Source organism: Podarcis pityusensis (assembly GCF_964106645.2).
Source record: "Podarcis pityusensis genome assembly, chromosome: 14".
Classification (NCBI taxonomy): Eukaryota; Metazoa; Chordata; class Lepidosauria; order Squamata; family Lacertidae; genus Podarcis; species Podarcis pityusensis.
This window is the reverse complement of record NC_138039.1, coordinates 25,368,297-25,395,913: the sequence shown is the minus strand read 5'-3', so window position 1 is coordinate 25,395,913 and position 27,617 is coordinate 25,368,297. Positions and strand designations below refer to the sequence as shown.

Here is a 27,617-nt window from a genome sequence, read left to right as displayed (position 1 = left end):
AAAGGGAGTAGAGAAAGGCAACTGCCATGACAAGGTTTTTATTGTTTAGTCAGGTTTGGCTCCAGATTCACGCTTGGTATTTCCATATCTCTCAGGTAGAGGGTGATGACACAGGGGGGGGAGGGGAGGCGTGAAGACAGCGGATGGATGGAAGAGGGAGGCAGGTTAAGCAATTTAGCTCCTGGGCGATGAATGCTCCCATTGTCAATCTCTGAACACCCCCCTCCCCCAGCTTTCCAGGACAATGACTCATCCAGTCTCTGTGAGTAGAAAATTAAATATAATTTATGCTTTGCTAATTGAAATCAAATACAAAATTCAATCTTCTGTGTGCTGGGAATGCTGACATTTAAAGAGGGGAGGCAAAAGCCCAAATCCAAGGGAACGCTTTCTGAGCTGGTGGCAAATGAGGAGGTCTTCTTGTGTAGCAAAAGCAGATGGGTGGAGCTGAGGACTTTCACCAGTGTGGCTGATGCAGGCCAATTGCCAGGAAGAATAAATCCCCCAGATGCCATCAGCTCTTTGCACTGGGAGCTCACCAGTATGCTGAGACTCCAGGCCAGCAACTTCTCCACAGAGGTGGAGGGTGGGTCACATGAACGGTAAAAAAAAACACACACGCACACACGTAAATAGCCCCACTTTTTGTGCTTGGGAAGAACACTGGGATGCTAGTCAGATTTCCTGAATCTCTGGGTGGGCGAGACCCAGGCCTTCCCTTCCCTTTGGCCTTGTGGGGCCGCTCCCGAAGTCAGTCTCAGGGGTTCCACCCATATCAAAAATAAACATCTGAACGTATGGTGCAGGATGCAGGGTGTGTGTGGAATGGCTCTTGCCCTTCATTCGCATCAACTGGGCATTTCCACAGCACAGTGGCCACCTCCTGCTGCAAAGGGCACCCTGGACAGGAAGAAGTTCCTAGCATCTCTTGCCAAGGTCTCAGTCAATCCTTCTTCCTCTCTGGATGCACAAAGAGGATCAGTTGACTCCACCAAGTGTGGCGTGTGGCCAAAGAGGGTCTTGCCTCGGCGTGTCCTTTATGCTCAGGATCCTGCTGGTCTGGAAATGTGGGGCAGAAGGAGGCGATTGTCCAGGTGCAAAAGGGATGGCGTTGCCCCCATCTTTGTCCATTGAGCAAATTCCCTTCAATTGTGGTGGCCAGTTCTGGACCCAGATTTCAGGCTAGGCAAGTCCGGCCCTTTCCCCAATTCAGGCAGATTCTGTGTCGAGCGAGGAGGAGAAAGGCAGCAGTTAGAGACAACCAAGATATAAAATCATAGAACTATAGAGTCAGAAGGAATCTCAAGGGTCATCCAGGCTAACCACTCACAATGCAGCAATCACAGCCAAAGCATCCCTGACAGGTGGCCATACAAACTCTGTTGAAAAACCTCCAGTGAAGGAGAGCGTCCACCACCTCTTGAGAGAGTCCATTCAACTGTCAAATAGCCCTTACTGTCAGAAAGTTCTTCCTAATGTCAGAAGCTCCTTTCTTGTCATTCAGGCCCTAGCCCAGACTTCCTCAACCTCTGCCCTCCAGATGTTTTGAGACTACAATTCCCATCATCCCTGACCACTGGTTCTGCTAGCTAGGGATCATGGGAGTTGTAGGCAAAAAACATCTGGAGGGCCGAGGTTGAGGAAGCCTGCCCTAGCCTCTGGAGCACAGAAAACAAGCTTGCTCCATCTTCCATGTGGCAGCCTATCAGGTATTTGAAGATGGCTATCATACCATGCTCTCAGTCTTCTCTTAACTAGGCTGAACATCCGCAACTCCCCCAACTGTTTCTCATAAGGCTTGGTTTCCAGACCCTTTGTCATCTGAGTCACCCTCCTCTGCACACCTTCCAGCTTGTCTATGGCTCCAAAGTCCCACACATGAGGATCTCTTTGGCTTTGCAAAGAGCTACGGCTACCTTGCTGTAGCTCGTGTGTGTGTTTAGTTTGAATAGCTGTGGCTGGCAGGCCACTCCACTTTTTAAGTTATTCTCCTATTTGGTTTTCTTAATGGTCCTGATCTTGGCCTCTTGTAACCTGAATGTTCCCCCTCCATCAGCTGATCTCCAATTGCCATTTCTCACCTAGAGGAAGAACCAAAGAAACTTTGTCACTGTTTTGTTCTGGCTGGTGCAAGATGACAAAGGAGCAGCAGGTGAGTGCCATTGCTCCCATTTTACAGCAAAGTCCCAACTCCCACTTGACTAGCAAACTGCCTTGGTCCTGAGCAGAGGGGGTGGCTACACAACTCCCGTTGTATTTGCCCAACATGCTTGATTTTACCATGGGGTCAGGATTGTGGGGGTAGGGAATCATGCTGAGCTGCATGATGAGGGCGCAGCTGTGCCCAGTGATTGCCACCCCACTGAATACTGTTTTTTTTTCTCAATGAGGGGCATCCCCCAGCTAGTCAATGAGGAGCTCCAAAAACCTGGTAAGAGTTAAAAATGAGTCCTTCACCTGAATCCATTCATCACTGTGAATTAAATTGCACAACAACATGGCTCTCATTTAGCAGAGGAAATGACAGTTTAATAACATGTGAAACAATTTAAAGTCAGCCCCGGTGCAGATTTCCAATTTTCATGCAATAATAATTTGAGTGGGGGGTGGAGATTGCGGGGTGGGGGGGGTGGGGAGGAAAGAATGTTTTATGTCAGATGCTGTTTTTACTCCTAATCGGGCTAATATGAACCGACATTTACTTGTGTGGAAACAAATGGTCCCATCCTGGAGCCCAGCCTCCTGCCAAAAGTTGACAAATGAATTTAGCACCTTTTTCCTGATCCCAAGCTTGGGGGCCACTTGACTGGGTAATGAAGCGCATGATGTGCTCTCAGCCCCGGGGTGGCTTTGCCTCGTTACGGAGCCATAGCTGCCTTCCGTGGCATTTCCAGTATTTAGCTTGATCAAGAGGGCGTCTGCATGCCAGAATCAAAGCTGAGTCTGGAGTTTGGCAACAGGCATCATGCACGTGCATCTGTGGCAACGAGGCCAGGCTGACAGATGCGGGGAAAGAAAAACAGCTGCGGAAATGGCTCTAACTCTCATTAAAAAAACCAGAGGGGGACTAAAATGGACTGATGTGGAAATGAACTGCCTCAAACTCCCCACCCCCCTAATTCATGAATGGCAGTGGAATGGACTCCTTCGGAAGGTGGTCAACTCTCCTTCCTTGGAGGTTTTTATATGGAGGTTGGATGGCAAGCTGTCATGGATTCATAATAATAATAATAATAATAATAATAATATATTTATACCCTGCCCATCTGGCTGGGTTTCCCCAGCCAATCTGAGTGGCTCCCAACAGAATATTATTATTATTGTTATTATTATTACTATTGTTATAGCAATAAAACATCAAACATTAACAACTTCCCTAAATAGGGCTGCCTTCAGATGTCTTCTAAAAGTCAGATAGCTGTTTATTTCCTTGACATCTGATGGAAGGGCATTCCACAGGGTGGGCGCCACTACCGAGAAGGCCCTATGCCTGGTTCCCTGTAGCCTTACTTCTTGCAGTGAGGGAACTGCCAGAAGGCCCTCGGAGCTGGAACTCAGTGTCTGGGCTGAACGATGGAGGTAGAGATGCTCCTTCAGGTATACTAGGTCGAGGCCATTTAGGGCTTTAAAGGTCAGCACCAACAATTTGAACTGAGCTCAGAAACATACTGGGAGCCAATGTAGGTCTGTGATTCCTGTATGACAGGGGGTTGGACTTTGGGTCCCTACAGCTCCATGATTCTAAACTTTCTTCTTCACAAAGCTTTGTTTTCATACCCACTTACATGGGCTGAGGAGAGACCAGGGAGGTAGCTTTGACAGGCAGGAAACTGGGCAGTCTGGCTTGAACTTAGGAAGGCTAGAGGAAGCTGCCTTACACTAAGCCAGACCACTGGTCCATCAAGCTCAGTGTCGTCCACAATGACTAGCAGCAAAGGCTCTCCAGGGTTTCAGGCAGGGTGTCTCTTCCAGCCCTACCTGGAGATGCCACCAGTGGGGATTGAACCAGGACCTTCTTCATGCCAAGCAGGTGTTCTACCTCTGAGCTATGATGCGCCTTCCCCAGAAGCGGTGCAATTTCAACCCTAGCAAAAAAACTTTCTCCAAGGGAAGGAGAAATTCTCCAACTGTGTCCTGGAGCCCCTCCATTTTGTTGCAGTCAATAGAAAGTGAGTCACTGATGGAAGCCCTAAGGCAGGGGTAGCCAGCACAGTGATCCCCTTTAGACATTGCTGGACTCCCAACTCTCATAATCCCCAACCATTGCCCAAGCTGGCCACTGGGGCTGATGGGAACTGGAGTCCAACCACACCTAGAGTCCAACCACACCTGGTTGTCTCCCCCTGCCCTAAGGAGTGCATCTGGAGAAACCCCAGGCAGAATCTTAGTTCTTTTCCAATGGGAAAGCCTTCCAGGAACTCAAAGTCCAGTTTTGTGACCCTATCATGCCCTACAGAAGAGTTTCAACACACACACACACACACACACACACACACACACATACACACTGCTGATGACAATTCATTTACCTCTGGATAGGAGACAACTTCTTTCTGCCTGCCACAGCATCACTTATCCCCCTCTTCCTGCTCCCATTGGAAATCCTGGCCCGTCATTTGGTAAAACATGACATTGAAGGGCTTGTAAAACTTCCGGAGCCTCTGGATTACATCCCGATCAATTTTGGGGTGAGTTCGGCCCTTGGACTTGCCCAGGCACCGGGGGGCGCTGCTGTCCTCCGGCTTCTTCAGGCAAGGGAACCCCTTGGTCTTATTGAAATAGAAATATTTCTCCGACACCACCCTCTTGAGGCCCAGGAAATCCTGCACTTTGGCCATTTCTCCGGCAGGGTCCGTGATGAGCCGTTCCCCGCTGACAAAGTGGATCTGGGAGAGCGGGAAGTACTGGAGCCAGCTCTCCAGGTGCAGCGCATAGATCCCAATGCGGATGGCACTCCAAGAGGCATCGATCAGCCCGAGAGTCCGGTTCTTGAAAGCCAGCACCTCAAAGGTGGGGATCTCCGGCTTCTTGGAGAGCGTCTGGGTGTAGTCGGAGATGGCCCTGGTGACGGGGTTCCTGACCACCACAATCAGCTTGGTGTCCTTGGCCATGGAATGGATGCGCTTGGGGGCCTCATTGGTGACAAAATAGCTGGGCGTCTTCTCCATGGTGAGCTGGCCCTCCAGAGTCTTGGGCATCACATCCCTAGAGGGCAAGAGAAAGGAGGAGTTTTATTGGCCACAGACAAAGGCAGTGCCAGATGTCCCACCCACCTGCCAAAGGATCAGCATGAGCACATCAGAGTTGGAAGAACTTCAGAAAAGGGCAACTAAAATGATGAAGGGGATGGAATGGCTCCCCTATGAAGAAATGTTGCAGCATTTGGGGCTGTTCAGAGAAAAGGCGAGTAAGCGGTGACATCATAGAGGTTTATACAATTATGCATGGCATATCTCATGACACTAGAACTCTTGGACATGCAATGAAGCTGAAGGTTCAGGACAGATAAAAGAAAGACCTTCTTAACACAGCACATAGTTAAATTGTAGAACTCAACCTTCCCCAGGAGGCAGTGGTGGCCACTAACTACTTGAATGGTTTTAAAAGAGCATTAGAGCAATTCATAGAGGAGAGGGCTATCAATGGCTACTAGCCATGATGGCCATGCTCTGGGTCCACAATCAGAGGCATTAATGCTTCTGAATCCCAGTTGTTGGAAGCCACAGGAGAGGAGAGAGCTCTTGTGCTCAAATTCTGTTTGTGAGTTTCCCATGGGGACGTCTGGTTGGCCACAGTGAGAACAGAATGCTGGACTAGATGGGCCATTGATCCAACAGGCTAATGCTCTCAGCCCTTCGCTGCAACAGAACATAGAGCCTGGCCACCCCTTGCCTTTGAGCTCCAGGGCATGGCAAGTGTTAAAAGTGGCCTCAGGAAGCCATTATACAGTCAATTTGCCATAGGCATATGTAGACAAAAGTTAATTGACAATAAACCTGTCCCATACCTGCCTGAGCAGCAAGCCATCTGCTCAATTAAGCCTATTCACTTCAGAGCCTTGTACCAAAGTGGTACATTTAGGATTACACAAGACCTTTTTGTTATGATGACATGCTTTTAAATGTCTCTGCTAATAAAACTTAATACAGACGAAGATCCCCTGCCTCTTGTCCCATAATTAAATTTATTTACTATCTTGCGTGCAAAGGAGGAACGACTTTTCTTTTATCTCTAATTCACATGCTCTGTCAATAATTAACTGCTGCTGGGTTTTGAGGTTCCTCTGCAAAGTGTTTTTTATGAGGCAGGAGGAACTTGCTTGCCACTTCACTAGTTGCGGAGCTGCACGGAGCTCCTTGGCAAGGCGGCTGCCTGCGCACCATGGCAGCTGCAAAGCAAAGGCTGACCCAGCCCACCAGGGAAGGGTAGAGCAGAAGGGGTTCCACCAGCATCCTAGATGCCCCTTTTGGCCCCAGCCCTGGAGCTCTGGAGGGTGCAGCAGACTGAAATGTTTATGATGACACTCTGTGGATTCCCATTTGGACCTAGCCAGCTGCTCAGACACAATTGGGCAGCAACCAGAGAAAATGGCTACTGGCACGGCCAGTTTGGTGTAGTGTCAGACTAGGACTTAGGAGAGACCGGGGTTTGAATCCCCACTCAGTCATGAAGCTCACTGAGGGCCAGTCACTGCCTCAAAGCCTAGCTTACTTCACAGGATTGTTGTGGGATTAAATGAGGAAGGGGAGAACTCCTTGGAGAAAAAGGTGGAATATACAGTGGTACCTCGGGTTACAGACGCTTCAGGTTACAGACTCCGCTAACCCAGAAATGGTACCTCGGGTTAAGAACTTTGCTTCAGGATGAGAACAGAAATCGTGCTCCAGCGGCACAGCGGCAGCAGGAGGCCCCATTAGCTAAAGTGGTGCTTCATGTTAAGAACAGCTTCATGTTAAGAATGGACTTCCAAAACGAATCAAGTTCTTAACCCGAGGTACCACTGTAAATGGAAATAGATGGACGGGTGGAAGGACAGATGACAGACAGACAGACATCCCCCAGATTCAGCTCTGCTCTGGTAGCTTCTGGGGTTGGTTTTTTGGGGGTGAGAGGTGGGGGTGGGGAGCCTAAGCTGCAGGATAGGAGAACCCTCAGAACTTTCCTGAAAAGTGAGGAGTTATCTGGCTCTGAAATGCCCAGCCTTTTTTTGAGAGGAAGATGGTGTGGAGGCATCCATATGAAAGGCATTTTGCTACCAGGGGCTGCTTCTGCTGCCACCCATCAAGCTCTAGCACCCACCACAGCTAGCTCTTCCATGCTCCCCTCCCCTTTTCCTATCACTGCCTGATCCACCACCTTTTTGTCCACCTCAGTCTGAGGCTCTCAGGGTCCTTCCTCAGAGTGAGGCATTGTTGATCACATGTCTTTGCGCAGCACCTCTGCCATTTCTGCAGTGGCAAATACTGTTGGAGGTTGAATTAGCTGTTTGGTTTTAGATTATTTATATACTGCTGGGCATTTCCAAAAGGAAAATCTCTAAGTGGTCTGGAGACATCACAGCCAGAAAGCAAAACCCCATAAATTAAAACACCACCAAAAAATTACAGATAAAAATCAATGCCAGTCAATAAATAGCAGAAATCCCATCATTTTAATCAATGCAGTCAAGAACCACAACAAAGTGTGAAACTTTGAACAAGTGCTGTCTGTGGCCACCTCGCCTATAATGCCTTTTTTTAGAGAAGAACCCTCGGTGTTAGGAGCACTGCAAGCATTTTACTGCAGTGACAAAGTGGCAGTGGTGCTCCTGGGGAGCCTCTGCTGGCCTGGGGCCTTGGTCCCTGGCTGCCTGGGATATCAGCAGGGTCAGCAGCAGCAGCAGCAGCAGCAGCAGCAACCTCTAGCTGGGTACAATGGAATAGTGGCAGGCAGCAATGAAAGCATAGGAAGCAATAGGCCAGAGATAGCAAAGGGCACATCTAACAGGTGGTCCTGGAGGAGCCTTGCGAGCTCAGCATTTCCTCCCAGGAAAGCCCCCACTCTTCCTGCAGTCTGTGATGCAAAAAGAGGAAGAAGAGGGAAGGACCCTTGCCAACAGCAAGGGATGATGCTAATGCCAAAGACAAAATCATTTGAGTCAGCCGCTAAGCAACATTACTGTAGGGAAACATGGGCAGCAGCCATTTTTCAGTGAAATTAGCCGGGGGGCTTAGTTCCTTTCTGTCACTATTCCTTTTGAATGTTGTGGAGGTCTGGATCCCATATCTGTTTGCAAACAGCAGAGCCACCCAAGTGAGGTCCAGCTTGCTCCCCTCTCCCCTAAATGAAGCCAGTGCTTCCGTGCAAAAGGGAGGGCGCCACCCAGGAGTGCCAGCTTGGCCCCATGACTGTGGGTGCCCAGGACCATGGGTGCCATGCAGTGTGCAGGACCCTGGCACCAACATTTGTGGGTGCCCAGCCCTTTCATGGGGAATTTTGTGGGTGCTTGGGCACCCAGGGCCCCAGAAAGTTGACACCTATGCTGCCACCTTTTCCAGAAAGGGAGCCACTGGCAAGGAGTGTGTGTGTGTATGCTGGGGAGGGCATTTTGGGGGCCCATCGCATAGTGTCCCACCAAGTCTGCCTCTCTCTCACTCCTGGGGCCACAGAGGCAGGGCTCATGAATAAAAGGGAGAGGCCAGCAGAGCAGAAAAAACCTCATGCTCTTCCCTTCTCACCGCATCCCTCCTTGTAATTTTCATGAGTTATTGGAGAAGGTCATTGGCTGCTCTGGCTGGCCAAATATTTGATTAGCTGGCACTGCAATCCAAATGCAGGAGCTGGTGGGCACTCAAGCCTTCCCCTTGGCAATCAGACCTCCCCACAGCCCTCTAGGTCAGCTGCACCCATTGCTTTGGGCTCTGGGAAGCCTGATGGTGACGCCCCCAGATGCTGCTGCTCCTCTGCATCGAAATGGGCCCCAGAAGTCTCTTGGCATATTGGGGGTATTCCTGGGGTGCTCAGGGGGGCTGATGATGCCTCCATCCTCTATATGCAAAGCTCCGATATCCTCCTTGGATTATGACCCTGCCTCAGGCAGGAAAACTTGATGGGATAATTCCTCTCCTGTCGGAACAGCCCACCTCTCTGTTCCATTTAGGGCACATATTATTTATCTGCAAGCGGGAGGAAATTTGTCTCCCGTCCCTGGTTGCGGCAGTGAAGGCTGGCTCCGAAATGCCTTTGAGGGGGAAAAGAAGGTGGCTGAATAATGGCTCTTAACTGCTGGCTTCAAACAAGCTCTTAATTCTGAAAGGATACATTTTATAAATTTGCGAATTTGCATGTTGCCAGCCCACCCCCCACCCCTTTGTGACTTATTTAAATCCAGATTATCCTGTTTATTCCTTCAGTCACAGCTGTCATTTATCTCTGCGTAGGCTGCTTGTTCATTATACGGGCGGGGGCTTCCTGCAATCCTGCACGGAAAGGCACCTTTTGTTGGCTGTGTTTTGATGCTTTTGCTGCAGAAGTTTAACAGGAACTCCCGCAGATCAGGGCCACTGAAGCGAAGGTGTCCAATGGGTGCCTTGCCAGGGGTGGCCTCTGAGCAGCAACCGTCTCCTCTGAGTGGCGTGGAGCCAGCTGCTCACCAACATAGCATGGGAGAAACATCTGTTTTCATTTTTAAACAAGAAGCTTGTGGCTTCCTCCTCCTCCTTCCCCATTTGTACATTAACACATCCGGCTGTAATTGCTTGGCCTCTCAACTGTGCCCTGTTAGTATCCCAGTCATACAAGCTAGGAATTTTCAAGGGGATTGAGCCTGCCTGCCTGCCTGCCATTAAAGGCAGCAATCTGCATGAAAACCAAAGTCTATTTGCTGTAAGCCCCCGAGTCAAATCTCTTGTTGAATTTGCTCAACAAAAAAAAAAAGAAGAAAAAAGAAAGAAAGAAGGAAGGGAAAGGGGGGGCCCACCCTTGGTTTCTGCTGGAATTTGCATAGAAGTAATGTCTTGTAAATCTCTTTCTGCTCTCTGAATCCATATTCAAGACCAAAAGCATTAACTTTGAAATGTTGTGCTTAATGCTGAAAATAATTTTAATCTCTCCAAAGCCCCATCACCAAAGTGTGCCCTCCAATCCCTTTGAATAAGCAACGCAGACCCCACAGCTGCCACTCCATAATGGGGGCATATTGCTTTAATTCCCTGGGGTTTTTAACAAACCTTAAACACGGCTTGTAAAGAGCTTTACTGAGGAACATCCTGGTTGCCCATATGCTCCTCATGGAACAGGAACTAGCCCACACCAGGGAAATGTGGAAGCCATCTTCCGCAGAGTATTGGTGTGCACTGAAGGTGCTTGACAGATTGGAGGGGCAGCAGAGGGGGGCCTGCAGATGTGGCAGGAAGGAGGGGTACAGTCTGGCCTCCAAGGAACTGCCATATGTGGACAGAAGGTGATCCAGGTTGTATGGAGGTGACCTCAACACTGGAGGGCAGCAGAGGATGCCTTGTGTGAGCCAGACCAATAGTTCAGTATTGTCTGCACTGACTGGCAGCAGCTCTCTGGGGTTTCAGAGAGGAATCTTCCTTGGAGATGCCATTGGGGATTGAATCTGGGACCTCCTTCACACAAAGAAGAGGCTATTCCTGCTACAGGTGAGAGCAAGGAACATCCCACCGTGGAGAAAGGCCTTTGCAGTTCAACCACCACCCCTTGCAAGAGGTCAGGGGCTGCCCTGTGAGTGAAAAGTCATTTCCCTTCTAGGTCTCTTTTGCTCTGCTTAAGGATAGCATTCCTATGTTGGAAAGAAGTCTGTCCTGCTGCTCAGCAGGTGCTTCCAAGGAAGTTGACACAAAATAATAATCAATGTCTAATATTAAAACATTAAAGTAGTTTTAAAACAGCACAATAATAACAAAAATAGCAGTAAGAGCAGCAATAAAGACTGAGAAACTACAGGAATAAAATTAACCATCCATGAAAAGCTATGGGGATTATCGTTGTCTTCTTCACTATTCTCCCAAAGGCTGTCCATCACAGGGAAGAGCACTTCTGAAGTCAGAGGAACTGAAAGCAAGATTCCTGCCACAGACCTTAAAATCTGGGCAGGGTCACACAGGAGTCCCAAACTGCAGAGGGCAGTTGTGCTTCCAAAACCCAAAGTAGGTACCGTATTTTTCACTCTATAAGACACACCAGACCACAATACACACCTAGTTTTTGGAGGAGGAAAACAAGAAAAAAAAATATTCTGAATCTCAGAAGCCAGAACAGCAAGAGGGATCGCTGCACAGTGAAAGCAGCAATCCCTCTTGCTGTTCTGGCTTCTGTGATAGCTGCGCAGCCTGCATTCACTCCATAAGACGCACACACATTTCCCCTTACTTTTTAGGAGGAAAAAAGTGAGTCTTATAGAGCAAAAATATGGTAGTTCATGTCCCCTGGAACAGAATCAGTGGTGTACCACGTGTTGCCAGTGTCCAGGGCCACACCAAGTGGAAACGGATGGAGTATGCATGCACATTCAACAGCCTAATGGTGTCCGCACCACCCAGAAGATTGCAGTCACAGAGATAAGAAGAGTTGTTCCATTGCCTGGAGAGGTCACTTCCTGGTTCACATGGAGAAGCTGTTTTCACCAGAGCCCAGTGATGGAAACATTCAGCTTTATTGGGATAGCATTGGGTGTTGAAATTTTGTGCCCCTAACAATTTTGCACCCGGGGCAACTGCACCTGTGCCCCTCTCCCAGTTATGCCACTGCATAGAATAGAACATGGGGAGGCAAACTAAGGCCTGGGGGCTGGATCTGGCCCAACTGCCTTCTAAATCCGGCCCGTGGACGGTCTGGGAATCAGCATTTTTTACATGAGTAGAATGTGTCCTTTTATTTAAAATGCATCTCTGGGTTATTTGTGGGACCTGCCTGGTGTTTTTACATGAGTAGAATGTGTGCTTTTATTTAAAATGCATCTCTGGGTTATTTGTGGGGCATAGGAATTTGTTCATTCCCCCCCCCAAAAAATATAGTCTGGCCCCCCACAAGGTCTGAGGGACAGTGGACCGGCCCCCTGCTGAAAAGATTTGCTGACCTCTGGAATAGAACCTTACAACAAAAGCATACATATCTTTACTCAGAAGTGATTCCCTTTCATATTGATGGGACACCTCTCCTAGGAAATCCTGTTTAGGGGTGCAGCCTCCAATCAGTCAAGGTCTCCTTGTCACTGCCACTCAGAACATGCACCGGTTTATCATCCTCCCCAAGTTCAGCAGTTGCAGCACTGGTGGGGGAATTAGGGACATTCTAGGATCAAATCTGGGGGGAGGGGGTTAATTTCTTTAGGAGGGACAAATATCCAATTTTTCCAGTTTTGAAAGGTGTCCACAGGCCTCTAAAGGCTGACACACACACCCCATATCCAGCTGAAGGCAGGAATCTAAGCCTGGAGACCCCGCCCTGAGCAAGGGTTTCTTTTCAAACAGGGCAGCAAGGCAGCTTCTTTCTCTGTGACCACCTGAAACTTGCATTTGGTATCCTTCAGAAAAGTGTGGATGCTTCTCCTCCTCCCCTGCCCCCCCATAATACCATGTCAATGGAATGTGTTTGTGAGTATTACCATAACAACCAAGGTGCCAACGTCAGCTACAACCTGATAGGATCAGGAGAAGCAGAGGATGGAAAGAAAGGAGTGAAGTTGCTACAGCAACCAGACCGTGGATTTGGAGACTATGTCAACAGACAAGTTACAGAGGAAATCAATTGGTATCTCCACCCGCCACTATGTGAACAGCAGTGTTGCTGATCAGGCATTCAAAGAACATGGGCAGAGGATGAAGAGGGTGCATGCGCTGTGGTGTGTTTGTGGCACCTCCCCACAACGCCCTGCTCCTGGCCTGCAATGACTTCACCAAATTGAGCAGGAAAGGCTGAGGGCAGCTCACCAGTATATCCACCTGAACATGCTTAGAAGCCCTGGCCAGGGTGGGGCTCATAATGCAAGGCTCCTGATTGTGTGCCGGTGTGCATGGGGCGTGTGTCTATACGTGCATTTGACTTTCTCCAGACCTGCACTCTTGAATCCATTCATTCCCCTGCCCAAATATTATCCTTCCCCATACAACTTCCCCATCCCTGCCTCAGCTCTGAGCCTTTGTAATAGATGGATTTCCCTTAGCAATAAAGGCTGCCCCACATCCTCTAGGATACCCCTGGAGCATGGGTAGGCAAACTAAGGCCCGGGGGCCAGATCCGGCCCAATCACCTTCTAAATCCGGCCCACAGACGGTCCGGGGATCAGCATGTTTTTACATGAGTAGAATGTGTCCTTTTATTTAAAATGCATCTCTGGGTTATTTGTGGGTCCTGCTTGGTGTTTTTACATGAGTAGAATATGTACTTTTATTTAAAATGCATCTCTGGGTTATTTGTGGGGCATAGGAATTCGTTCATTTTTCTCCCTCCAAGATATAGTCTGGTCCCCCACAAGGTCTGAGGGACAGTGGACCGGCCCCCTGCTGAAAAAGTTTGCTGACCCCTGCCCTGGAGTATCCTCAGTGCTGGTGAGTTCCAGACAGGCACTTTCTGCAAGACCAGGATTAGGAATAGGTTCTAAAGTGCTTGAAGGCTGCCTGAACAATGTGTCTGGTCGAGGACATCTAAAGCATCCTCCATCCCTTTTAATCTGGCTATGTGACAGAGACAGCATCCCCAGTCCAACACCCTATAACCTCTCACTAAGCGAGGCAAAGAGGCCATTCCCGAAGCCTCCCAACAGATGCCTGACTTTCTCAATCACTCTGGCTGCATCTTTCCCTCTCCCTGCCTGTTGCTTCTGCCAGCAAGGCAGGGGGACGATCTCAGCACAGCAATTCACCCAGATTGCAAAGAGGCCACTCAGAACTCCCCTGGGGTGGGGAAGGAGTTCATCAGTGGAGAGGAAATAAGGAGAGTGTGTGTGTGTGTGAGAGAGACAGAGATGTGACCAGGCAATCTGAAGAAGTGTCAGAGATAACAATCATCAGGGCCTCAGCAGACACTGTGGCTCCTTGTGAGGCAGCGCAAGGCCCAAAGGCTGCTCTCCACAGACAGAGCTCAAGAGGTCTCTGCTGTATGGCAGGAAGAAATAAAGGAATGTCTGAGAATCAGAGGGGGGCTGGTCGAGGTCAAGGAACTTTCCCCCCACCTGTCTCCTCCTCCCCTTACTTTGCTCCTAGGGATGTGGGTGGCGCTTTGGTCTAAACCACTGAGCCTCTTGGGCTTACTGATCGGAAGGTCAGTGGTTCAAATCCCCGTGATGGGGTGAGCTCCCCTTGCTCTGTCCCAGCTCCTGCCAACCTAGCAGTTTGAAAGCACACCAGTGCAAGTAGATAAATAGGTACTGCTGCGGCGGGAAGGTAAATGGCGTTTCTGTGCGCTCTGGCACTCATCACAGTCCTCCGTGCGCCAGTAGCGGTTTAGTCATGCTGGTCACATGACCTGGAAAACTGTCTGCGGACAAACATCGGCTCCCTTGGCCTGAAAGTGAGATGAAAGCCACAACCCCATAGTCACCTTTGACTGGACTTAACCATCCAGGGGTCCTTCAACTTTACCTTACTTTGCTCTCATCTCCAAGAGGAGAGAGGAGGTAAAGACTGTCCCCCACCCCAGTCAACAAGTCGAGTGAGGGATGGAATCAAACTCTGCATTTGTGTGTGTTCTAGGGTTGCCATATTTCAAAAAGTGTTGAGCTTTTTTTTTTTTTACACTACCAACATGTGCCGCCATATTTCTGGATTTTCCAGGACATTTCAGTGATTACTGCCCAGATGCTGCTTAAGAGGGCTGAATACCAGCTGTGCCCAGAAAATTCCAGACATATGGCAACCCTAGGTGTGTTTGCGGGGGCGGGGGGATGCATTCCCAAACAAACCTTTCTCCCAGAAATCTGCTCCAGGAAGGATGCAGTGGTCATCTGAAAAGCAGCCCCAGTTTTGGGCACCGCCATCCATGTTCAGAGGAAAGTGCATAAATGGCCTAAAAACATCAAAAACATTTAGCAGAGCTGCTGACAAATGCCCCTCAAAATAATTTCAAAGTGGTATTTTTTTAGACAAACCTTCAAGAACTTCCCCATGTGAGGGAAAGTGGAGACAAGCATGCTGAGTGCTACCTGCACCCCCTTTCGGGAGAACACCACAATAGATCATCAGGGGGGAGCATCCCAGGTTTACTCCCCATGGGTGTCATCTCCAGGCTGGCTGGGAAAAGACTCCTAGCTGAGAAACTTGATTGTAGGACAACCTCTATTCAGTCAGTTTTGGACACTTAGCTCTGTGTTCTCTCTCTCTCTCTCTCTCTCTCTCTCTCTCTCTCTCTGTGTGTGTGTGTGTGTGTGTCTGTGTCTGTGTGTGTTTGTGTTTGTGTCTTGTGCTTGGGTCCTGCTAGCAGGTTTCCCACAACCATCTGGTCAGCCATTCTGTAAGAAAAATGGCCTGACCCAACAGGCATCTTCTGTTCTTATATTTTGCTGGTGTGTTATATTTTTTTTACATGCCTCGCACTTTACATTACGAATTTATGATTTTTTGGTCCTTAATATTCTGGGTTTGAGTATGTTCTATTCAGCCTCTGAAGGGGCCCTCTAAACAGTGAGATACAAAGTAAACACAATAAGGAGGGTATTATGCTGAAAGTGGTTCACAGAAGACAGTTAAGTCCAATAGCCATAACAACTAAAAAAAGAGAAAGATGTCCTGCCATGTACCATTGACATTTCAACCATTACAATTCATTTAAAACATAACAACAGTTTAAACAAGGATGAAGCGATATCCCCAACACCAATAATATCAACATTATATCCACAAGGAGCAATTCATTTAGTGGTTCCTATTAAGAGACTGAACAATCAGATAACTCACCCACGCCAAACTACCAGCAAAAGAGACCCTCCTACGATTTCCAGCAACTGGGATTCAGAAGAATTGCTGCCTCCAGCTATGGAGGCAGAACATATAGCCATGATAGCTAGGAGCCATCAGTAGCCCTCTCCCCCTTGAATTTGTCCAGTCCTCTTTTAACGTCATCTAGAGGTTGGCTGCTATCACTGCCTCTGGTGGGAATGGGTTTCATCATTTAACTATGCACTGTGTGAAGACTCTGTCCTGAATCTACCAACCTTCAGCTTCATTGGATCTCCATGAGTTCTAGTCTTTTGCGAGAGGGAGAAAAACTTTTCTTCTATCCACTTTCTCCATGCTCTGCATAATTTTATAAACAGAAGTTTACAGCCTCTCCCCACTAGGAATGCTGGAAAATTCCAAGAGAAATGGAAATGGGGGAAGGGGAATTGCAGGTGCTCACTTATTTTTCCCCCATGCCCAGAATGAAAATTGATCCAGTGAGTAAGACTGGGATTTGCTGTTTCTGTTGTTTTCATTCTGTAAATCATACGCAGTTTATGAAGTTTCCCCTCCCACATTTGCACTGTGTTTCCTTTGTGCCGAAATGGACGCTGTGGAGTTAACAATACTGTAATTAGTAACGTGAAATTCTATCACAACAGACAGTGAGATGAATAAAGTATGTTTTGTCAGAAACTGGGCTGCAGGGGGAGAGAAACAGCGCTGCTTGCGACGGAGATGGATTCGAATGGAAACTGATGCCTTTTCCCATCTCAATTTCTGACCCCACATTTTTACATTCTGAGCAATGCAGGAGCCTCCCATTTCTGCCATCTCGGCCAGGCAGGCCCCCCCCTGTGAGGTAGCCAAGAATGGCTCTGCAAAGCAGTACCCCCTGCAAGTGCCTCAAAGGCTTTGGGGGAAGAGGAAGACACTGTGGGGAGGGTAAAAACAATGCAGCTCCAGAGGATTGGTAACTGCCAGCCATTGTAGCTGTTGCACAAGCTTCCTCAAACTCAGCCCTCCAGATGTTTTTGGCCTACAACTCCCATGATCCCTAGCTAGCAAGACCAATGGTCAGGGATGATGGGAATTGTAGTCTCAAAACATCTGGAGGGCCGGTTTGAGGAAGCCTGCTGTTGCAGCATAAGAATGTAAGACCCCTGCGGTGGGATAAGGATGAAGAGGGACCCCCAGTCGTCTGCTCTCACAGTGGCCAACCAGATGCCCCAAAGGGAAGCCCAAGCAGGATCTGAGATCCTTCTTCTATTCTTTTTCTCCAGCATTCCAAAGTAGACTGGCTCTGTCCATGGAGGTTCCATTTAGGAATAATAAGAAACTAAGAAGAGCTCTGCAGCAGCTCAATCAGGCCAAAGGGCGTGCGTCTCATCCAGCATAGTCTTCTGCTCACAGCGGCCATCCAAAAGAAGCTCACAAACAGGGCCTGAGCACAACAGCAGCAACTCTCCCCACTTGCAATACCCAGGAAGTGGTATTATTCAAAGGCATTCCCTGCTTCCAACAGCGGAGGTATAGAGTACAGCCATCAGGCATGCCTCCCCCCAGTGAACAGAAAGAGAGGAGTTAGGGGAAGGCACTCTTGGCCTCAAATAAGCTGTGCGGATCAGCTTGCATTGTGACTAAGGGTGTGTGTGGAATGCAGGGAATCTGGGCTAAGAGTTTTTAAAGCCCGTTCTCTTCTTTTCTTAAAGCTCTAAGGAGCTTTGAGAAGCCTTCCTGCTATCATTTGCCTGCATCGGTTTGGGATGGGGTGGGGCTGGGACTGAGCAGTGTGTCTTGAGTGGGGTATTCTCTGCCCTTTAATGCCATCTCTAAAGGGCCTGGAAGAAAATGCCTTGACCGTTTTGATCCCTTTGCTCCCTGGATGCTCCCTTCTGGGCCATTTCCCAGCTACTCATAACACAAGGACATAAGAAGAGCCCTGTCAGATCATGTCAAATGAAGCTCATCCTGTACTCACAGAGGCCAGCCAGATGCCCATTATAAGAAACCCTTAAACAGGATCTGAGACCTCTCCATGAATTTGTCTAATCTTCTTTCAAAGCCATCCAAGTGGATGGCAGCCATCACTGCCACCTGTGGGAGCGAGTTCCATAGATTAACTCTGCACTATGTGAAGAAGGCCTTTTTCATCCCAGATGCTCCCTGCAAGCCCAAGTCCAGTCCTTGGCACTGAGGGGCATAGGGTCTCTTTGGAGCTAAGCTGAGGGTTTATGCTAAAGGTAGAGAGAACTGGGTAGGGGTCAAAGGAGGGGAACCTGGGATTTTAGGGAGCAGAGAGGGAGAAACAAAGATGGAATCCCTTTTCCTTCCTAGGTAACAGATGTCAGGAATCACAAACCACCAGGAGAACTGCCTTCCTCTGTGGATCCTACAGAAGTGTCAAGGGGTTTGCTAATACCCAGTACAGTATTAATATTATGGGTTTCAATTGCCGGTGTGAATCTGCAAAGTGAGCCAGCAAAGGGAAACCAGGCGGCTTCAGCCAAACCAGGGGAAATAAAAAATTGACTCATCTGTGCAATTTAGGGCTATCTCACCCTGCACCCCCTCCCCAAAAAAGAGAGCAGTTGGTGTTTCTGAGGAAGAGAGGGAGGCTGTCAAAATGGAATGTTTAAAATATAATGCAGTAGGTCTCTGTGGTGACGAGTTCAGTTTCATCGTTGGGGGAATTTACTCCCACCCAAAACAGCAGATGAGAAATAATGGCCCTCTAAATGAAACCCCCACCCCCCACTGGATCAGCTTAAAAAGCTTTTAGGAGGAAAAAAGGTAAATAAATTCCACTGCTGAGCTGTGGATATGGATGTTATCCTAACCCAGCACGAATAGCCAGAGCGATAGTAATGGGGGAGTCATCAACAGCTAAGAAGATTGCAACTCTTAAGGGAGAGTGGCAGCTATGATTGAGCTGGAGGAGAGGCGGGGTGGGGGTGGGGGACTACATGCACACACACATCCTGCTCCCCCCTCATTGTCTTCCTATTTCAGGAGGAATTTAGGCAGGGGTGCTAAATAGAAATTTCCTATTTATTGGCAAAGGGGAGGAAGCATCACCTGGGTCCTGGTTTCAAAATCAAATCTGATGGGCCCTATTCATGCATTATTCATAGGTTGGGCATCATTGAGTAGTCCGTGGAGTGGGTCCTGATCTTGCATGCAGTTGTCTGTACAAGAAAGACCAACCTGGGAGCACCTGGGAGCGTCAGTTCAGAGGGGATCCCTGCATCCGGGATGCCCACAGAGCCAGGTGCCACAATGATGTGGGAGTCCCTACTTGGGAGCAGGTGCCTGCGTGTTGTACTTTATTTTCCGATCATCTGCACACAGCACAAGGTTGTGAAGGAAGATGGGATTTGGAGGCTGTACTGGAGGCTGGTCTATGCAGTTATGCCACGTGGTTGAGCAGAGTGCGAGTAGGGCTGCTGTGACATCATGACACTGGTGCCAGGATCCCTGACTGGCTGGATCACACAGCCAGCAAGAAGGGCAAAACTCTTAAGAACAGCAGCAGCAGCAAGGTGGCCATGGTGGTGAAGTTGGGTGAAACAAGATGAAAATGGCAACGTTTGGAAAAGTCATCTGGATAATGTTTTGAGGACCCAGAACTCTCCCTTTAACCACCTACAATGTTCTGCTTGCAAAAATGTAGCTTGGTCCTCCTAGCAGCTAGAGAGAGAGTCACTCACAGTGGTGTGTTTGCACCACAAAGCTCAAACAGCAAAATGACACGGTCCTTATAAAATATGTTAGGTTGCAGAGAGAAGAAGAGGGAGCATGTGGTCCTCTCCCTTTGGCCTTGAAGGGAATTTACAGCCATTTCAGTGATTGCAGGTAGGTGGAATATAGAATAATAGAATTCTGCAGTTGGCAAGCATCCCAAGGACCATCTAGTCCAGCCCCCTGCAATCAGGGAATCATAGCTAAAAAAATCCCACCCAACCTCAGTTTAAAAACCTTCAAGGAAGGAGAGCCCACTAAGTTAGTCCATTCCACCGTCGAGCAGCTTTTACCCTCAGAATGTTCTTCCTAATGTTAAGTCAGAATCTCATTTATTGTAGTTTGAATCCATAGGTTCAGGTCCTCCTCTTTGCCTGCTCTGGTCTCTTGCCAACCCACAAACCAGATGCATACCCCTCAACTGTACTGATTAAATTGGGAAATCCAATTTTTGGGGGGCCATGCTCTCACATGGGTCATGCAAGTCATGCAGGAGCATGGCCCAAAAATACAGGTGTCCAGGTTTTCAACTGCAAAATGTTGGAAGGTATGCAGATGGACCAGACCAGCCTACCCAGAGCACCCAGAGAACTGAGAAATGGTCTGGTACTGCAATGCTCTTATCCTGGGAAGCACCCCCTCTTTGGGCACCAACTAAGAGTAGGCTCCCTGCTCCCTGCACACCAGAAACTGCTCTTGTGGTGGGAAAATGGATCAGGATTGCTCAGCTTGCCAGTGCCTCTTCACCACCACCAATGCCATCTGTGCATACAAAAGATCCCAGCTTCAGCACCCAATGGCACTTCTGGGTAGACCTGGGTAAAACCCCTTCCATGAACCCCTGCAGAGCCATTGCTGCCAGTCAGTGTAGACAATACTGAGCTAGATGGAGCAAGGCAAGTTCCTATGTTCTCTTTTCTGCAGCTGCAAGGTTTGGCGTGGGCTCCCACTGAGTTGCTTGCTCCCACTCAAACAGTCTGCCCTTTGACCTTGTCATGGGCCAAGCAGGATCAGAGCCTGCACTGAATCTTCCAACATTCGGCTTCATTAGATGTCATGTGGCAGTAAGCCATGAGAGAGAGAGTTCTGCTACCAGCAGCCTGGTGGTCAGATGTGCTTTAGAGAACCTTCCTGCTCCTCCCCATTCTGAGTACTAGCTATGAACAAGCAAAGATTGCCACCCTGAGCCAGGCCACTGGCCCATGTAGTTGACAATAAATCTTAACAACAACAACCCCTTTGCCCAGCACTGACTGCCCTGAGTTACGTCAGCTCTCAAGGGTGGGAAGAACTTGTAAATCCTCCTATCGCCTAAGGCAGTCAGTTGACCCTAAGGACACCACAACTCCCACCCGCCTAATACTGAGCCAGAAGGAGGCAGCTGTCACCCAGGCCAGCACCCAAGGGCACTCCTGCTGTTTGTGCCTTCCCTGCCTTGCTCGTGCCAGGGCTGAATTCCATTCATTATGCATGCAACTATGGTAATTCCCCCCTCCCCCCTGAATCTGCCTGTGTAGCATCCAGCATCCTTATTATTCCAAGTATTTTCCCCCCCCCCCATCATTTACTGGCTGGCCTTATTATGGTCCCTGCACCCTCCCTGTTCTGTAGGGTGCTTAATTGCAACAGAGGTGCAATCAGAGCCAGCCATGTGGCTGGTAATTGACTGAATTCTAATAACCGCCAGCCCAGCAGAGCCACAGTGGCAGGCAGAGCCGATTGGAGGGGGCAAGGGGAGAGCTGCCTGCCCCCCAGGCCCACGGGCAGTGCCTGGCCGGGAGTGCCAACAAAACAGACCCGCTCACGCACTGGCATACCGGGTGACAGTTTGGGCATTAACATAGATAGAGTGCTATTTATATCAGTTTGTACATTTAATCAGATTTTTTGCAGTTTTCAGCAAGATGTGGACTCCATCCCTGTCCAAGGCATTTGGTTCAAATCAGTTGAGACAGAGAATAATCAAGATTTATGATGCTCATTCTGAGTCCGGATCACACAGTCAGTGCAGCTGGAACGGCTCCGGTGCTGCCTCTCCCAGAGCCCGGCCGGCTGGCGAAGGCTTCGCTCTCCCTCATGCGGGAGATTTAATGTCCATCTTGCAAACTGTCAAAACATGTCAGCTGCTGCAGATAAGGGCAAAACAACACACACACTGTTTCTGATCGGCACTTTCCCTCTGACTAAGGTGGGCATCTGTGCCCAGGAGCTATTTACCTCCAATGCATCTAACAGAGGCTGAGAGGGCAATAGAGTCTTCCTGGAGGTGATGCTTTTAAGAAGCAAAGCCAGTGGGAAGGATCCAGCCCACCTGACGTCATCACAGGAATGCTGCTTCACACATCATCAGGCTACCTGTCCATCTGGCTCAGTATTGTCTACACAGGCTGGCAGCAAAGCCTATTCAGTGTTCCAGGCAGGGGACTTCCCCAACCCAACCTGGAAATGTCACTGGTGACTTTCCATATGCAAAGCACTTGCTGTATCATTGAGCCATGCCTCCTTCTATCACAAGTAGCTATAGTGGCCTCTGCTAGTTGTGAGCCAAAACTGTGCAGGCCATCACAGGCTGATAGCAATGGCTGGAGGGAAGGGGAGGTGCTGCAGGTCTCTGCTTCAAGATGCTCATAGCCACCCAGAAAGGCCAGGATTGTCCTGGCAGGGGAGAAAGAAGGGAAACTCAGTGAATCCACTTTTCAGACTGGGCCACAGAAATGCCATTGAATTTCCTTTTTAACCAAAAAGAAGCAAAGTTCGAAAAGGATTGGAGTAGATTATATACGGAGTAATTGTAAGAATTTAAAAACTGTAGCGGGATTAATGTAAATCTTGTGATGTGCATGGAGTGTAAATAAGAAACTGTAAGAAAAGATTTGAGATATGAAAACCATTGAAGGGATGGAAGGAAGTCCAGGCGCCATAAGGCGCAGGGTAAATAAGAAGACATACCATTTTTTGAATGTAAGAGTATTTGTCTTATTTGTTGTTGTTACAAAAAAGCAATAAAAAGTATTGGGGGGGGGGAAGAATTTCCTTTTGAAAACTGTGGTGGTAGTGGGTTTTATGGTTGTTTTCACCATGAGGTCCCTGGGAAGGATGTAACAATTTAAAAAGACAATATTAAAGCAAGGGAATAGCATGGGCCTTTCCATCTCTCTCTCTGGTGTCCAAGGCCAGAGGAAAGAGATGTGTCTTCAGCAAATGACAAAAAATGACACACAGAAAGTGCCTGATATCTCTCTGTGAGGAGGAAATTCCACAGCTCAGGGTCTGACACAGATAATGTCATTTCCTGGGCCACTCCCAAAAAACTTATGAGGATGCAACTACAACCATCCTCATGAAAACGAAACCCCTAAACAGGACCACCTTTAGCATATGCGCTGCCACGGTGCAAAGATCCGCCCAGTGCCCCCCAATTTAGTTTAGCCCCCAAATTAACTTTTATTGTGCTTATGAACTGTAAGTGATGAAATAAAAACGCAATTTGCCATGTTTCACTCGGGTTCAGCGGCACCTTTGACATGACTGATCTCGCACTGCCTGCCTGCCATGAGATCAGTCGTGTCAAAGGTGCTGCTGACCCCGCTGCCGCATAACAGCTCAATACAATACGTAACATAATATTTTGATGTAAGAGTTAATTTCACGTGCACGGCGCCGTTGAGAATGACAAGCGCCGTCGTTGAGTCTGACAAGCGCCGCCATTGTGAATGACAACCGCAGCCACTGGCACTGGCACAGCGCAGCTTTGGTAAATAAGTGCACAAAGTCGTAAGTCCTTTAGTGAAACAGTAGGTATACATTTCGGTAATACCTAGGTATATATGTATTTAGTTTTTCTAGCTTGATCAAAATTATTTTTTATTTCATAGCAGGTAGATAGTTAAGAGCTTAGGTGGCTTCAGTGGTGGGTGCCGGGCACCCCCCAGAATTCAGCGCCCTGGTGCCCTGTACCCCTTGCATCCCCGGGTAAAGACGGCCTTCCCCTAAACCTCAGAAAAATTACCAGTGGTGGTAATTTTATTTATTTATATAATTCAGACATTTATATAGCACTTAATGGTTTGCATTTCTAAGCAGTGGACATACAAACAATCCACAGCAAATGGTACAATAAAACAATAAGAAATTATCATAGAACTGAATGGGGCACCACCCCACCAGTCCCAGTGTCTCATCAGCCAGCCCCTACCTGCCTTCTAACTAAGGGATGGTGGTCCTGGCTGTCAGCTTTCTCTTCCTCAGTTTCAGCAGCGGGGAGGAGGAGGAGGAGGATGTAGGCAACATACACTCATCATTGGTTCTGGTTCCACCTACTACTTCCTGCTTCCTGACGTCCTAGTCCCAGTGGGCACCAGCTACCACTGGAGAAACCCATGCAAGAAATCCCTGGGCCCTGCCCTGGGGTGGATTTCTAGTATCACCGGGTAGGAAAGGGCTCAGCATCCTTTGGAGAGGCAGCCAGATGGATGCACTACCTGGAAAGTCTTGGGCACAGTCATCTTAATTTCCTTAGGAATGTAGAAAGCTGCCTTGTACAGAGTCAGAACCTTGGACCACATAACTCAATGCTACCTACACAAAGTGGCAGTGGCTGCCCATGGTTTTAGATGGGGCATCTTTCCTCACCCTGCCTGGAGATGCCATTGGCGACTGAGCCGTGGTGGTGTAGTGGTTAGCGTGTCAGATTAGGACCTTGGGAGATGGGTTTAAATCCCCACTCAGCCATGAATGAAGCTCATCTTGGGCCAGCCACCACCTCTCAGGCTAACCTACCACACAGAGGGATTGATGGAAGAGAAGGAGAACCATGTTCACCACCTTGAGCTCCATGGATAAAAGGTGGGATATAAATGCAATAAATAATAAAAAAACATGCTAAGCAGATGCTCTACCATAAAGCTATGGACCTTCCCACAAATCCTGCCCACCCTTGGTGCTGGTGTGCGAAGCTGCTTGGAATGAAAGAGGGTTCAACTCACAGCTTCCAATGTGTGAAACCCAAGAGCAATTCTCCATCAAGTCAATAAGGTAAACAGAGCCCAGTTTGGGTAAACAGAATTAGTGGTGCTGAAGAGCTGTGGGCATTGCTGCACATACTGATTAGCATAAATGCTCAACACAAACCAATTAACACTCTCCAGTCAGCTTATCCCATGTCACTTTGCACAAACACAAAGCCCGACACTAAACACACATTGATTTCTTCGTAAAGCCTTACGCGATCCCAAACTCAGCAAAACTGAAGGCAATTACTCCTTCCAAAGCTCACATTTCCCGAGAAGCTGATGAAGGTGTGCTGAGTGAAGACCCAACCTGCCTCAAGGGGTGGGCTGCAGCACGTGTCTCCCCTCTCCTCAAAAAGGATGTTCAGAAAAGGGCAACCCAAATCATCAAGGGGAGGCAGCAACTCCCCTATGAAGGAAGGTTGCAGTGTTTGAGACTTTTTCGTTTAGAGAATGGACAAGTAAGGCAACATGGTAGAAGTTTATAAAATTATGTATGGCATATCTGCAAGAGTCTGACACAGCAGACTCTTCTTACGCTCTCTCTTCCTGCGGCTAGTGGTAAATCACCTTCAAAAGCCCAACCCCAGAAGACACATGTTGCTTTCTGGCCAGGGACCTTGCTAAAGATCCTGTTGGCATTCCAAACAAGGCAGCACTGGCTGGGAGCCTTATTGAAAGGGGTTGCTGAAATCATCTCCCCCCCATCCCCACCCTACGGATGGCTCTCAGCAATGGTTGCATTAACGAGTGTGGGTCCCTGAAAATGGCTCATGTTCAGGTGCCCAACAACTTGAAGTCCTTGCTCCCTCTCACTAAATCAAGCAGTCTGGAACAGCTGCAGTGGTTGTTTGTTTAAGGACCCTATGTTCCAAAAGACGATCCTAGGGCATTTTTACACAAACCCTTTAGCAAAGAGCCTCCAAGTGTCCCTATTTTCCAGGTATAGTCCCAAATTGACAGAAGCCACCCTGGTTTCTGATTTGATCCTGGAATGTCCCACTTTTCCTTAGGACATCCCTATTTTCATTGTAGAGATGATGGAGGGTATGATGGTAGGACATCAGTTATTGCCCAATAGCTTGTTAGAGGAGGAGAACTTCCTGAGACCAGAGTATGGTACTGAGAATAGACTGGTGGGGTAAAAGATGAGCAGTACTAGTTGGTTGTTGGAAAAGACAACAGTGGCCTGGAGAGCAGCATTGCTCTCCTGTCTCCACCGTTTCTTCCAGACATTTAGTCTGGAATACGAATAATTCGTTCACTCAGTTTTTATGGAGAATCCAGATGATGTTGCTGTCAGGTTATTGCATTCCACTCTGCTTCTGTTGTCTTTTTTTATATCAAAAAAATCTAATTTGTCGTGGTCTTTTGTGTGTGTCTGTTGAAATGTAGCTGCAGCACCAGCCTGCCCACTGTGGCCTGCAAAGCAGTACTGAGGCTTTCCAGGGCTACTGTCCCTTTAGTTTTCTATCCCTTGATTTGTTTCAGCCTCTTAACTCATGACATTCCTGAGCCAGCCCCTTATTCAGTAAATTCCTGGGGTGGTGGCTCTAATTACTAGATGCCTCTTGCGTGGACAGAGCAATTACTTACTTTTTAGGACTAAGCAGAAATCCTCCATCTGCTTTTGTGGTTCTATTCATGGACCATGAGAGGGGAGGGCATTTTTTGCTATTTTTGATGGGTGGCGGTATCAAAGTCACCGTTGCTCCCCTGCCATCTTGGTTGCTGCTGGCTGACATGTTTAAATCTCTACAGTGGCTCAGGAATGCATCATCCACAAGGAGTTGGGGAAGTGGCAGTGAGCCTCACCCTCAAAATCCAACCCCACCCTTGAAATATGAAAGTGGGGAGGCTGTTTTGCACTCCCCTTTCACCATGACCCACCCCCTTTCAGGATTCTGAAAGTTCAGCCCAACACTATTTTATTTTATTTGTAAGGATCAGAGCTGTACAACTGCAATTAATTTTAAAAATGCAAAGAGGAAACTAGAATTTAAAGCTGCCATTGCCATGATCCCCCCGGGAAGGAACAGGAACTGACTGAGAGCTCACCCACACTTACCTTTGCTTCACATTTCTATGCACAAGTCCTGGCTTTCCAGGTCTGTGTCCTGGGTTTTGTTTTGTTTTCTCCCAATGTTTTCACTGCAAAAACCCTCTCTTTACCACTGAATCAGAACAAACAGCAATCCATGAAAAACCTGAATTGCCATTTGCTCCAATTTGATGGTAAAGATCAGATTTTCCTGGAGAAAGCAGTGAGGCAAAAAAAAGTGTTGATCTGTGCCTAGAAAGTGTAGGGCAAAAGAAAAGTGTGAATGAGCCGGGATTAAGGACTGCATGCAAGAACACTGCAAGTGAACAGGAAGCACTAAAACAGCAGAGCTGATTTCAGAGAAAATGGAGACGAGAGGGCAATGAATACACAGGGACAGTTGCAAGGAGAAGCAGGATGTGAGATTACTCCTACACTGCAGGAGGTGGACCAGATGACCCTGTGGTTCCATTCCAGCTCTACAGTTCTGTGATTCTGTGGGAAAGATGGTGGGGTCTTGCTCATGGAGAAAGGGTGCTGCTGGATTTGTAAGAGGAATGTGTGTGGAAGAGCAACACTTTTATCTGTGCTAACGTGCCCTCCAACATTTCTCCAATGAAAATAGGGACACCCAGTGCGTGTTGTTTTTTTTAGAAAAAGAGGTGCCGGAACTCACCATGAACACCTCCCTCGTTCTAAGAGTGTGCAATGGCACTCACCTGAGAGGTGCTGGAACTGAGTTCCGGTGAGTTCCAGCTGAAAAAAAGCCCCGAGGTTTGGGTCCAACCTGGTGGGGCAGTGCCTGAGCTGTTCCCCTTTCAGAGGAGGGGCAAGACAGCGAGACGCATGAGTGGGAGTCAAGAGAGCCATCTGCTAACATGCCTAATTGCATGAGCTAATTCCAATGCCATCCAGGTGTTGCAGCCATCAACAAGGTTAATAAAAGATGAG

The 27,617-nt window shown here is 48.3% G+C and overlaps 1 protein-coding gene and 2 long non-coding RNA genes across 3 annotated transcripts in view; 2 read left to right on the top strand and 1 right to left on the bottom strand.

The window, feature by feature from the left end:
- Positions 1–22: 22 nt before the first annotated feature.
- Positions 23–27,617, bottom strand: part of LOC308462498 (heparan sulfate glucosamine 3-O-sulfotransferase 4-like) — a 94,024-nt gene continuing 66,429 nt past the window's right edge. The window contains exons 2-3 of the mRNA XM_080980181.1: positions 4,530–5,205; positions 23–1,220 (exon numbers count right to left, since the gene is read on the bottom strand). Of these exons, the coding sequence (XP_080836307.1) occupies positions 4,569–5,205 (637 nt within the window). The 3' untranslated portion in view covers positions 23–1,220; positions 4,530–4,568. The remainder of the gene's footprint in view (positions 1,221–4,529; positions 5,206–27,617) is intronic.
- LOC308462506 lies at positions 123–4,984 on the top strand. The gene is made up of 3 exons (XR_013979186.1): positions 123–262; positions 2,057–2,152; positions 4,850–4,984. It is a non-coding gene; the product is annotated as an uncharacterized lncRNA (long non-coding RNA).
- LOC308462509 lies at positions 11,048–12,985 on the top strand. Its single transcript, XR_013979189.1, has 2 exons — positions 11,048–11,150; positions 12,474–12,985. It is a non-coding gene; the product is annotated as an uncharacterized lncRNA (long non-coding RNA).